Below are 14,310 nucleotides of genomic sequence, written 5' to 3'. Positions count from 1 at the left end.
GAGGATGAAGCGTCGGCTTCACCTCCGACGTACTATTTCAAGTGTCCACGGCGGATGAGAGACTCTATCTCATTCTTTAACTTGTAGCAGTCCTCGGTGTTGTGGCCTACGCTGCGGTGAAATTTGCTGTACTTTTTATGGTTCCCCCTCTTGGGGTTTCTCTTCATCTTTTCTGGTCACTTCACGAACTTCTCCTTACCTATTTGTATCAGGATTTGGGTTCAGGAGGAGTTGAGTGGCGTATATTGGTTGTAGGATGTGGTTGAGGCCAACAACTTCCTGTTATCTTTGCCGCCATCAGTGCAGTGATCTTTGTTCTTCCTTTTCTTTCTGGAGAGCCCACTGTTGCATTCGGTTTCCTTCTCTTGGTGGTCCCCGGTAGAAGCCTCCTCGGCCGCAATGTACTTTTGGGCCTTTTTTAGGAATTCTAGCTTCATCTTCGGTAGGGTCTTAGCAACCAAAAACTTGAGGGCGGAGCCATCTCGGAGTCCATTGATGGCGGCGTGCATTGATACCATGGGGTCAAGGTCCCTAACCTCGAGCTTTTCTTTTTTAAAGCGGTCGATGTAAGATTGCAAAATTTCGCCCGACTTCTGTTTAATGGACATGAGCGAGATGATGCTCTTCTGGCATCGCTTGCTGCAAATGAAGCGGGCGAGAAACATATTGGTGAACTGCTCCCAAAAACTAATTGACCTCGTGGGGAGGCTGGAGAATCAGCGACGCGTTGCCCCCTTGAAGGTGGCCTGGAAAGTTCAGCACATCAAGGCATCGGAATACCTGTAGAGTATCCTGAGCACTTGAAAACTCTCTAGGTGGTCATCAGGGTCCGAGGAGCCGTTGTACATCTCCAAAGTTGGAGGCTTGAAGTGTGGGGGAGAGGCTCCAAAATGGTTTTTGGGGTGAATGCGACCATGTGGCCAGTGGAGTTACCATGGCTAGTTGAGGCGTCGACTTGGCTCTCCTTATTATTCTCAGTTCTCTGCACCATGGTTTTCGAGCTTAGGAGGGCTTGAAGTAAAAATATTTTTTATCCTTAAAAGGGGGTCGTCTTAGCAACACTTCCCACAGGCGACACCAACTGTTGCTGCATGAATTAGCTAGGGGAAACATGGTAAATTCACTCTCCAAGTTTCGAAGGTAGGCCAAAGGCTCCGAGGTCTTAGAAGAGGTAAGCCAAGGCCGAAGACTATAGGCCAAGGTGAGGTGTTCCTTCCCAAGTACCGTAGAAGCCGAGGACTGTAGGTCATAATCTCAGTGGCAAGGTTCCTAGAGATCCGAGCTACTACAAAACAAGAAGTGTTAGGGGCCTCGGGTGGAGACTCGAATCAGAGGCTCCAACGCTCAAGTTAGTACGGGGTGTAAGGTAGGAGGAGGTGTAGACGAGGTCTTGGTGATAGTCCTCGGATGCATCGGGTCCCTAGGAGTAAATGCTAAGGAAGCAAGGTAGGTGCGGAAAGTAAATGAGATAGCTATGTTAGAATCTAGGGTTCTAGCCCCCTGTCAAGGGAGAGTTACCTCTTATTTATACTTGAGTGGGCTAGAGGTAGGTGAAGATGAACACACCAGATGAGGGTCTACGAGGTCAAGCAGCAGGCCCTGGCGGTTACGTCTGACCGCCCCATGGTTGTCTCACAAATGCAGTAGGGCTTCCCCCCTGCTGTGGTTGGCATTGTCAGGCGTTAATGGGTTGGGCCTAGCTAGCCCACATTAGTTTCCAAGTTTTTTCAAGATGTTCTCCTCTCTTTAGAATGGAAGTAGGCGATGGACGATGAATTTCATGCTCTTTAATCTATCACACTCGGGACATTATTTCTCTTTCTCCTAGAAAGAAATCAATTGGCTATTGGTGGGCTTATATAGTTAAGCATTGTGCAAATGGTAGTGTGAAAAAGATACAAAGCATATTTAGTAGCCAAAGGATATACATAAACCTATGGAGTTGTTTCACCCATAGGTAAAATGGGTTTAGTCTATGTGCTTATTTCCCTAGTTGCATATTTTGATTGGTTGTTGTCTTAGGGGAAGGAAGGGAAGGTGTGTCAACTAAACAAAGAAATCTATGGGTTGAAACAATCTCCGAGGGCCTAGTTTGGGAGATTTAGTAGTGTGTAAAGCAGTTTAAGTAAACACAATGTAGGGTTAATCATTCAATGTTTAGTAGAGCTACTACCTCTAACAAGATTGTGTTGACAGTCTATGTAGATGACATTATTATAAGGAGTGATGAATATGGCATCAAAGAGCTCAAACAGTTCCTACAAAACTAGTTCCAAACTAAGGATGGGGCACTTTAGGCATTTTCTCAGCATAAGCAAGGTCAAAGTGGGGAATTTCTCTCACAAAGAAAGTATGTGCTTCACTTGTTGGAAGAAAACTAGTCTATTAAGGGAAAAAACAGTGGATATTAGGGATCCAAATGTCAAGATGTCTGATATTGAGGGAGAGCCCCTAGATGATGCCGGATGATACAAGAGAATAGTTGGGAAGCTGATTTATTTAGCCATCACAAGGTTACACATTTCCTTAAGTGTTGGGTTGTTGAGCTAGTTTATGTAGAACCTAAGGACAACCCATTGGGAAGGTATTGTTAGAGTACTATGATACTTGAGATTCTCTAGGTCAAGGGTTGTTGTATAAGAAAGGGAGAGAAATTTCCTTGGAGGGATATATAGATGGTAATTGGGCAAGATCAGTTATAGATAGGAAATCAACAATTGGTTATTGCACATTCTTGGTAGGGAATTTGATTACTTGGAAGAGTAAGAAACAAAATGTAGTGACTCGAAGTAGCGCTAACGCTTAGTACAGAGCCATGACTCACATTACGTGTGAATTGGTGTATAAGAAAGGGAGAGAATTTTCCTTGAAAGGATATATAGATGTTAATTGGAGAGAACTTTCCTTGTGATTTATTTAGCCATCACAAGGTTAAACATTTCCTTAAGTGTTGGGTTGTTGAGCTAGTTTATGTAGAACCTAAGGACAACCCATTGGGAAGGTATTGTTAGAGTACTATGATACTTGAGATTCTCTAGGTCAAGGGTTGTTGTATAAGAAAGGGAGAGAAATTTCCTTGGAGGGATATACATATGGTAATTGGGGAAGATCAATTATAGATAAGAAATCAACAATTGGTTATTGCACATTCTTGGTAGGGAATTTGGTTACTTGGAAGAATAAGAAACAAAATGTGGTGACTCGAAATAGCGCTAAGGCTTAGTACAGAGCCATGACTAACATTACGTGTGAAATTAGTGTATAAGAAAGGGAGAGAACTTTCCTTGAAAGGATATATAGATGTTAATTGGAGAGAACTTTCCTTGTGATTTATTTAGCCATCACAAGGTTACACATTTCCTTAAGTGTTGGGTTGTTGAGCTAGTTTATGTAGAACCTAAGGACAACCCATTGGGAAGGTATTGTTAGAGTACTATGATACTTGAGATTCTCTAGGTCAAGGGTTGTTGTATAAGAAAGGGAGAGAAATTTCCTTGGAGGGATATATAGATGGTAATTGGGCAAGATCAGTTATAGATAGGAAATCAATAATTGGTTATTGCACATTCTTGGTAGGGAATTTGGTTACTTGGAAGAGTAAAAAACAAAATGTGGTGACTCAAAGTAGCGCTAAGGCTTAGTACAAAGTCATGACTCACATTACGTGTGAATTGGTGTATAAGAAAGGGAGAGAACTTTCCTTGAAATGATATATAGATGTTAATTGGATAAGGTTAATTACAAATAGTAAATCAACAACTAGTTATTTCACATTATTAGCAAGGAATTTGGTTACTTGGAAGGGTAAGAAACAAAATGTGGTGGCTTGAAGTAGTGCTGAGGCCAAGTACAAAGCTATGGCCCATACTACGTACGAATTGGTGTGGCTAAAACAATTGGTACAAGAAATGGGAATGCCGGTAACAACTCCCATTAAGTTGTTTTGTGACAATCAAACAACCATTCATATTTCCTCTAATCTTGTATATCAGGAAAGAACTCATAGAAATGGATTGCCACTTTGTAAGAGAGGTGGTTAGTGGAGAAATCATTATCCCATTTGTGAAGTTTGAAGATCAACTAGCCAACCTCTTCACTAAAGGCTTAAATGGTGCACGTATGAAGTATTTCTTTAACAAGTTAGAGCTTTATGATATATACGCTCCAACGTGAGGGGGAGCATTAAATTTTAGTGTTGTGCAGGGTCTTTTTTGGTCTTTTTTCTTCTTATGTTTATGGTTCTTATTATTTCCATCATAAATCACATAATCAAGGGCATTTATATAATTTGATTCTTTTATGGATCGAAGTAGTCATATTTGGGTGGTAGGTGGGTCTCTCGACTAGAACTGTCTGCCAAATTCCTTTTGTATTCTTCTTCTTCTTCTTCTTCTTCTTCTATATTGCTACTCTGTATCGTGGGATTATACCAGGATTTTATTTGTTTATTTTATAAAATACAGGTTTGATCACATATAATGTTAAATTTACATTAATTAATTACATATATAAGTTTTTTTTTTATATTTAAAAAAATTAAAGTATAATTGGATTAAATTTGAATCCAAAGTCTTCAAATCCGATCAGATTCGGATGCAAGTTTGCAATAATTCAACCGGATTCAGATTTTACAAAATCCGATCCGATTACAAGCCTATACCATGATGGCCCAGTAGGGTTTGGGGCTAAAGCTACATAAAGCTCTCTTTGTGTGACTTTTGTGGCTCTTTGGCTTTAATGAGTTCAGAGTATTTATAGTCTCATTTATCGGAAAGAAGTTGGTATACATGCAATGAATCATATATACGTAGATGCAAGTTAAATGATGTCGTGCATGGGTGTTAATAGTATTATAACATTAGGGCCCATTTGGTTTACAGTCAGAATCAGAATTGAAATTGGAATTAAAATCCTTGGGAATCAGAGTTGGAATGGTCTATTCCCATAATATGTTTAGTTCAGGAATGAGAATAAGAATTAGAATCAGCAAGAATGAAATTTCATTTCCATGGGAGGGGCAGGGAATGGCCATTCCCTCAAATGAGGGAGTGCCATCCCAATAAGAATGGAAATGGGATTCCGATTCCATCCAACCAAACAGTTGGAATTGGAATAGCTCAACCCGATTTCGATCCGGACCTCTATTCCCATGAACCAAATGGGGCCTTAATAGTATTTATAGTAATTATAACCAAATATAACTTACATAAATTTAAATTCTCTTTATTTATCATAAATAAGTTCCATTTAAATATGAAAAAAAAATTACTTAAATAAGGCTAATTATTTAGATTTACTTAAGATTAAAAATAAAAAGTTAATAAAGCCCATCCAACCTAAAAATAAATGCATGGGTTGGACTTAGACCGACTATCACATCAGCTTGTTTCCTTACCCTCATTAAAATTGTGGTTTTTTATTTAAAAATAAAAAATAAAAAAGCATGGGCTACTCACAACCAATGAAGTTTCCTTTTTATTAGGAAACCTGTAATCACTCCCCCCATAAAACATGATCATTCTTTTTAACACCAGCCTGTGCATCGCAGGGGCTCTTATAACTTGTTCTTATTTTCAAACCAAAAATGATTTGGGTGGCATAATAGAAATCAGGGGTGAAGTAGCAAAGATGCCACATGTACTTTATGAATTCCCCTAATGCTGAGTTGGCATAACAACTAGATCACTTGTTTAACCATCTGCCATTGGTAATAATCATCTGACAAAAGCAACTTGCTAACTTGTGCTGATCTGGCATAACTGCCTAACAAACAGAAAATTCTGAAGGATCCTCGGGGGAGGGGCGGGGGAAGATTAAAAAAAGACTAGAGTGGGGACTCACCTGAAGAACCTCTCCCGAGCCAATGCTCAGATCTTCAGAGCTCTCAGACCGCCGTTGCCTTTCAGCCCACTAGGATCCTACAGTCTAAATCATTTTGATATAAAATTGGAATTCCTGGGGGGCATTGAATCCAATGATAATCGTAAGGAGAAGACCCAAATGATGTTTGAGACCTTCAAAACTCCTGCAATATGTGATGCCATTTGGGCATTTCTTATCTCTTTAAGCTAGTGGTTACATGGTTTGTGAGTAGCTCAGTAAGTTCTAGAACAATACCTCCATTTGGGTTTTATTTCTATGAAAACTAATTCTATTTAGTATCATCAATTTAAGTGAGTTCAACAGCAGCACCTTCTGTCACTGGCATAATACAGCTTTTTGGGTACTGATGGTGAAATTCCAAGATGCAGGATCCAGTCTCTGTATATACATGGACTGTCTAAAGCCTAAATGGGTTGGGTTGCAAAAACACCGGCCGGCCAGTCAATGAGGGCTTCGACATGGTTTTTGCTGCTTTCACGTTGCTGACCAATAGGTTCCACTTTGCCTCGTCATTTTTGCTCTGGTGCTGCATCTTTTCTTTGAAATGCCTGAAAGAAATGAGCATTAACAGTTAAGACCCCCACATTTTGTTTTTTAAAACTGTTGATAATGAATTTGTATTAAGGAAACTCAGAGGCATAAAGAGATGCCCCTGTACACTAGGGACTATACAAAGGGTATTTACATCAGAAACATAAGACTATTGAAAAACTGCATACCGTGTGCCTTAAAAGTTAAGAAAAAAAAAATATATCAAAGGTAAAAAATGAACCGACTTGGAGCATTCTCATTATCCGAAACTTCATGTGGGACTCAAACCATGGAATAGGCCAAGCCTGTGCTAGATGATGCAATCACTATCCTAACATGCAATTTTTTTGTCACATTTGAGTATGCGATTCTTTTTTAATGGGTGAAATTGATGAGTATAGATTTCTGCCGCACAGATGGGTTACAGCAGAGTCAGCTTCCAAGGTGTAGGAAAATCCAAGTTTCATCTATAAATAACAACTTAGTGGGGGGGCCTGGGGGCAACTTTTGTTAAATGAACTTTCTCTTACTTCAAGGTTTTGACAAGGGCCATATTAACACTGTTAATAACCAAAGTTAGATAACTTAATATGAAATTAATTTCTTCCAAATTAAAACCATAATAAATTATTGGGAAACTTCCTGATCAGTACCCTGTGCTTTGGCTCAAGTGACAATTTGGTCCCCAAATTTTAAAATGCGACAATTCAGTATCCAAACTTTCAACATGTGACAATCCAGTACCTGCAATTAACCAGTCCGTTAATGAGCCGTTAAGTGACATTTGAAAAGTCAAAAATGCCCTAAGAATGTCATCTAATTCTCTTCATCAGCCATTCAAACATTGACAATAAAATGAACAGTCCCAAATTCTAGATTCTTCTAAACAGTCACTAACTTTTTTGAATAGAAGAGGCTAGGATTTGGGACTGTTCAGTTTTTTTGTCAACATTTGGATGGTTGGTAAAGAGAATTAGATGGCATTCAAAGGGCATTTTTGATTTTTCAAATGTCACTTAACGGCTGATTAACAGGTATTGGATTGTCACATTTTGAAAGTTCGGGTACTGGATTTTCACATTTTGAAAGTTGGGGTACTAGATTGTTGCATTTTAAAGTTCAGGGACCAAATTGTCACTCGAGCCAAAGTACAGGGTACTGATCAGGAATTTTCCCTAAATTATTTATTCCCCATTCAAAACCCCAAGTGCTATAAGGACTTCTCATATTGTGTTTGTAATATTAGTTAATTTTCTGTTGCAACCAACATATGCATTGTAACATATTGAATAATGGGGGTCCTTGTAATCTTCACCTTATAAGTGAATCTGCTAATCCTTCCATGGATATTTTTAGCCAACCTATTCAATCATACATCTATGCATCAAGTTCTAGGTACAAACATGATAAAATAGGTTCCAACCTGAAAGTCATGATTTTGTGTAAAAAAATGCCAAAGGTTAGGTTAGATGAGGTCCATATCCTGTCTACCCTTCCCAAGACCCCAGATGGGAGGGAAAATCACTGGGCAATGGCCCATTTTTATCCCATGTATCTAATAGGATCCCTCTAGCATAAGGAAGTTTAGTAAACCAAATTCTAGATAACTCTCTCTCACTCGTATATATAGAGTGGGAGAGAGAGAGAGAGAAAGAGAACTAACCCATATATGTCCTGCGAGTTTCATGACTAGTTTGTCTTCTGCCTTCATCAGGAGTTATGTTCTTACAAGTTACAACAAGGAAAAATATCATCCATGAACAGAGAACCACCTAATAATTTATGAAATAGGATGGGCTAAAACACAAGGTGAAGGATAGAAAAATAACTTATTTTAAATGGTAGCAAGGCACTTAATAATAGAATGTAAAACACAGTAATGAAGAGTTGGAAATGGAGCCTGTTGTTATGGCAACCACTATCTGTACTCTATAGGTGTGACTGGCTAAAAAACAGTTACAACAGTGAGCAATGGTCAAAATGAACAACCATCAACTCTTTACTTCTCTTTAAAGTTGATTACTTTTGTTATTTTTGTGAACTTGACTTCTTTTCACATATTCTACAATGGAAATGTTAAATGCCCCAGAGGAGTTGCTTGCTTACCTACAAAGAGGAACCTTGCAAAAATCTGGTTGATTGCATATTCGAGAATGCAGTTCAAGAAGCTGCCACATGCGCTTGCAGTGAATACATCCACCAGGCACACGAATCTTGCAACTGGAGAAGTGCCGGACCAATGTCTCAACCCCCTTGCAAGCTGGAAATCCACAGGCTACTTGGCTTCCTTTCAGGACCTTGTCACGGGGCCCAATAGTCCTACATCCATCTTTGCATATGTGCAGAAGTGCCTCCATGGCTTGATGCAGTTGCAGGTACATGTTCTTCTCTTCTATCTTCTTCAACCTCTCCTGTTTTTTCTGTACCAAAAATGAGTGAAATAAGAACCAACAAAAGGTCGTAGAAGAACAATGAAGATCTTAGATTTTAGTAAACTGAAGTGCAAATGCAAGATCAAGACTGGGTGAATTTTGATTTTAGGAAGGTGTAGTTTCTGCAAATCCAAATTAAGAACAGAAAATAAAGAATAAATGAACAAATGATGAAGAAGATAGTCACTGAAATTCCTAAGCTTAGTTCTATAGGCAGAAAATTTTAGCGATGAGTGTGCACAGGAAATTCCCATTTTATGGTCCCAACCAAGTATATGAATCCTCTTGCTAGCCATGCGTTAAGAAGGAATTTCCATAATGTTATATTATGTTTCTAATCACTTAAATGACTTAGATTAGTCTGAGAAGGGTGTGCCCCTGAAACATGATAACAGAAGCTACAGAAATTTCTGTAGAGACTGGACAAAGAATGACATCTGACTTACAGAATCTGCTTCAATAACTGCTTCAAGAAGCTCCTGCTCAAGTGCAGGATCAGTTCGCTTCATCACTTTCCATCCTTCAGTTGCAGAAATGGTCTTAAAGTTCTTCACAATTAGACGAACACAAATGAGGGAAAGTCGGGGTGCATCACATTTCCTTGCTAATTGAAGCACATCAATTGCATTTTCTGTGGTTAGCCATGCCTGCTCCAATAGATTTATGCAAACTCTTTTCAGTGATGGAAGTGAGAAGGAGTGAGATAAAACCAGCAAGTGGAGAACAAACTTCTTCATCTCCTCCTGCTCATAGCTGTGTGGGAAATCAAATACAAGAAAACTTAAGGAACTTGAGTTAAGAATATGGTCGACGATAAAAAAATCATCTAAATAGAAGGACATGTAGTTAACTCTTGAAGAATGATTTATACTCAGATTTCAATGATTTCATGTAAAATGGACTGCATACATTATGCACCAAGTTAATTTCCCCAAGCTATGTTGACTGGGAAGTTGAAAGCTGATACTAAGGTGAAATCTGATGTTTTAAATGACAGAAAAAGGTAAGAGGATTATTACTTTTGGTCGGTAACAATCAAAACTTTATTTGCATACCACCTTATTTATCTATACTTAAAGACATTCATTCATATCTCAAGCTTTTTAAGAAGTAATATCCATGTAAAGAAGGCAGTTAGGCTAATTATGCTTATATTAATGACCCCAACTGAACTGTCTGTTGGATCTACTCCCTTCTATGTTAGGTGTAGCCTTAGTGATGGTACTAGTGCTGGAATATAGTGAATCCTGATTCTTAAACTGCAAATATATGTTAAATTAAGTGTGCAACTTTGGCAGGCATGGCTTGAGTTTTCTTTCATTTTGAAGGGGCAAGGCCAAAATCAGTGGAAAATAGAAAATTTTCAAATCAGTTACCATATTTGCACCCCTAATGTCAAAGCTGTAAATGTAAGTTTATACTTGCATATGAACAGCATTGAGACGTACATGTGAAGTCTAAATTAAGATAGAATGTATATACAACCCAAAAATTTAGATTGTCTAGAAACTCTAAAAGCATAGATTATTAGAACCTAGGTTTTACACTAGCATGGAAGATCAATAATCAATTCAACTTTCATATTTTCATCCATCTCAACTCCTATAAACTCTAGCCTTTAATGCTCAATTTAAGGAGTACCTGATCATTTAGTTGATCTTTATGGATGAAAGATGGGAATAACAGTTTTTTTATATTTTATATTTTAAAGATTAAAGATTATTGTAGGTGAGGGACTTAAAGTCCACTGCATTATCAAGAATATAAATTAAAATTAACAAGAATATGTTACTAATGACAATGGAAGGAAAAGCTCTTAAAGATATTAGATTAGTTTCTATTATGCATGAGCATCAAGGACATATTCATTTAGATGATGAGAGGATATGGAACTTAGGTGTACCAGGAGGAGTACAGAAAGCGGATAAATGCATAAACAGCTTCAGAAGGTACCCCTGGAATCTTGATATATCGAACACCATCCTTAACTTTAGCTTGCTGCAAAAGGTTTCTCAGCACCGGTGATGCCATACCCTACCCAAAGAAAAAATAGCATAATTAAAAGTTGTTTTGTATTCATAAATTCCTGTTTCTATAGTATCCCTTTTTATTCATGTTCAGAACACCATAATAAGATTCTGAGAAGCTATAATGATTCAAATTTCATCTGAATTTTGTTGCTATGAACCAGGGCAGAACATGAGGAAAGATAGAGCATATGTAAATTGCACCGAGTATGGGAATTAGAGGAGGTTATGGGGCAAAACCACATGATGTAGCTGAAGCAAGAAAAAGCCATAGCAGAGGCTCATAATTTAATCAATACCATTGGATCTTTTACATCCCTATTTACACCTAAATCAAGTCCTTATTTTTCAGATGTGCCCATGTAACTCAGAAGCTAATGTCAATCAGATTTGCTGGTTGAGAACTCTTCTGAAAATATATTTGTTTGCACGGAGGATCTTTATAAGATTCCCCAATTTGTTTAAGCAGGGAGCAATTTCAAAGTTCAATATGCAGGTGAAAGGACGTAAAAAAAAATGCAGGTGAAATAAAAGCCAAAAATGTGATCATCAACCCAGTCAGTTGTTCATGCAAGTCCATGAATTTCATGGCAACTCAAATGATCTGAATTCAGAACGAAAAAGCCCCAAAATAATATAACTTGACTATCACAGTTGATGATAATGCATCTTTTCTTTTCCCCCTTGTCAACAAAAATCAATCCTTCCAAGGGAAAGTTACATCATATACTCTCAAAATCCATCACCATCACCATTCCAAAGAAACAAAGGTCAGTCAATTGCATGAGCACTTCCCATACTTGCTAGTGAGTTTTTCAGTTAAAATCCAAGCTAACACTAGAGAAACAATTATCTAGGATCAAAACTAGGATAAGATAAATTTACCAGAAACCACAAGAACTCAGTTAACTCACCAGAACATTTGAATGAGCCGGAATTATGGTCTTGACCTCAGTCAGAACATGGACATCTGCTCCATATGCTTCCTTAAAGAGATTTTCCCACCTATCTTTAGTTTCCTTTGAAACATAACTGCAACCTTTGACCCTTTTGGGGAAGTTGACTCTGCCAAAACTTGCACGAGGGAATGGAGGTGGCTTTGGGATGTTACTCTTTTGGCATAATGATGATGTGGAAACTTCCAACACAGGTAAAATGTCAGCTGGATTTCCTTCTTGACCCTGTAGAATGAATGAATCCTTGAAGAACTCACCGGTTGTGGTTGCCCAGGAAGAATCAAAATCTGTCTGTGCCATCAATTATAGCAGCTTATACCAAATCAATATTCAGTTGTTCCTGAATACAGAAATAAATGAAGGAAACAGAAATTAGCCTAAAAAGCCTCCCATAAAACGCAGCACTTTTTTGACTCCACCAAATTGTTACAAACAAGGAAATTCACGATTGCAATATATATAAAAGAATATAGACTAATAGATTTGAGAGAACCCTAGATTATCCCAGAAGGAAATAATTTCTAACTTTAGCCAATACATATGGTCCCATAGGAATTTAAAGCAAGATCAAAGCATAAAACAAAGCCAACAGGTTCAAATAGGAAGAGGATCAAAACAAGAAAATTCTTTTGATGCCTTGCCAAGTTGCCCACAATTCAAAGATTTATAGCTAGTTTAGCTTGTGGTATGAACACTAGGATTCCTGCCTTTACAACATAAAGAAAATTTCTTTACAAAGAAGTATAAACCCAGAATGTCTGCATACAAGTAACAGGTGGATAATAAATGAAAGAATATGATTAAATCTAAAATCTGCAAATCAATACAAGGAAAGCACTGAACTTTCCAAGGAATTAACTCGAGAAAGTTTCACCTTCATTACAAGATATCAAGCTTTACAGGGACTTACTCTAAAAGAAACAGGCTTTGAGAAAAAAAAAATATGCTAGACGTGGTGAAGAAGATTAAAAAATTAAATCTAGACGCCAGAGTTGCATCCCGTCGAACATTTCACATGGAATACCTCCAACAACAAATGGAATGATCCGACGTTTCTTTCTTTAAATATTCCAACTTTTCAGAACGATTCTCCCAACCTTTCGCATGTAATACATGATATAGAACTAACCCATGCCATTAACAACAGTAAGCAAGGCTGCAAACAGAACATTTGTTTATTGTTTAAATCTGACTCAATTTCAACTGAAATGGATAAGGTTCTAAGAACCTCTGAAACCTCGAATCTTTCAGATAAAAAAAGCAACAAGTTGAAGACTGGAGGAATCTCGTCAGACTAGACCTCTCCACGATCACTTAATTTTCTAATAACAGTATCTCCCACCGTATATTTAACTCGAAAATGTGAAAACAAAAGCAAAAGAAATTTCAAGGGAATTTCAGTTAAACCAGCACGGCTTGAGCCAAAACCTGCAAATCCTCCAAGAAAACAAACAAAAAGGAGATTTGCTCAATCTTTGACAGGAATCTCACTGTGGAACAATGAAAAACTGCTCCGAAACCACACAATTTTAACAAAAACAAATGCAAAATTCAAAATCCGTACAAATTTTGTGAGTAAACACTAATATGAAAACCAAAAGAATTGACCTCATCAACTAACCTCTCGCTATGGAACTTAAATCTACACGACATTCACGACAACCCAATAAAACGTAAATAAGATTAGTCGAAAAAACGAGCTTACTTCGATCAATCGACCTTATCGTGTAATTCACCAACCACCATGACTCCATCATCTTCTATGACCTCAGAAGATGTGCAGATTAACACATGCATGGAATGATGGAATAAACAACGACCTTGGCATGAGATTAAGATACTTTAGAGAAAGATTTCATATTAAAGATAAGACGAGAGAGATAGAGAGGGAGGTGAGACTGTGAGAGGGAGGGAGAGAGAGGTGTCAGACGTGTGGCGGAAATTCGGAAAACTGGTGGGAAAAGCAGGCACGAATCCGTCCAAACATTTATTGTAGGACGACGAAGGAGAGAGAGATTACGTTGAAATCAGGTGAGATTTTGACAGTTATTAGTTGAGTTTTCTTCTCGAGAGATTTCATTTTATAGGGTGATAAAAGTGTGGCAACAGTTGGATAACCGCTGAGTCGCGTGTGTTCTTCGACAATCTAGCAGTCTTTGGCCACGTGATTCTGTAAGAAAAAACCTAATTAATGGGAGCAAGTTTAGCTGAACATTTTGGCTGTTAAGCACGCTGTAGAACCGATGATAAGGTTAAAATACATGGTACCGCATCTTTCACATGGGGCCAATGAATTTATTACTGACGTAGAACCTCGTCATTGATTCCACAGCCTGCTGAACAGCCAAGGCGTTCACCATCTAATCCGAATTCAATTACAGGAGGGTTGAGTTGGTAGAGCGGTTCGAGTCCTAATGAACCAGTCATGGATAAACCGGTTTCAATTTTTTTTTTCAAATAGGGATGGCAATTTTTTCAAGC

The 14,310-nt window shown here is 38.1% G+C and overlaps 1 protein-coding gene across 4 annotated transcripts; it reads right to left on the bottom strand.

The window, feature by feature from the left end:
• Window positions 1-6,006: 6,006 nt before the first annotated feature.
• On the bottom strand, window positions 6,007-13,993 carry LOC148845917 (BTB/POZ and TAZ domain-containing protein 3-like). Of its 4 annotated transcripts, none has more exons than XM_088953192.1 (7): window positions 13,535-13,993; window positions 12,087-12,169; window positions 11,788-12,011; window positions 10,750-10,880; window positions 9,293-9,599; window positions 8,521-8,834; window positions 6,007-6,431 (listed from the first exon to the last, which is right to left on the bottom strand). In XM_088953192.1, the coding sequence occupies exons 2-7, from the start codon at window positions 12,127-12,129 to the stop codon at window positions 6,281-6,283; spliced, it is 1,170 nt and encodes a 389-aa protein (XP_088809318.1). In that variant the 5' UTR covers window positions 12,130-12,169; window positions 13,535-13,993; the 3' UTR covers window positions 6,007-6,280. The 4 variants fall into 4 exon arrangements, with proteins under 4 accessions (XP_088809318.1, XP_088809319.1, XP_088809316.1 ...); XM_088953193.1 differs by lacking the exon at window positions 13,535-13,993 and adding an exon at window positions 12,854-12,985; XM_088953190.1 differs by having other exon boundaries at window positions 11,788-12,169; window positions 13,535-13,884.
• Window positions 13,994-14,310: the final 317 nt, after the last annotated feature.

Source organism: Nelumbo lutea, chromosome 7, assembly GCF_056320005.1.
Source record: "Nelumbo lutea isolate HS-2025 chromosome 7, American lotus-T2T, whole genome shotgun sequence".
Classification (NCBI taxonomy): Eukaryota; Viridiplantae; Streptophyta; class Magnoliopsida; order Proteales; family Nelumbonaceae; genus Nelumbo; species Nelumbo lutea.
This window is presented reverse-complemented; position numbering and strand designations above follow the sequence as displayed.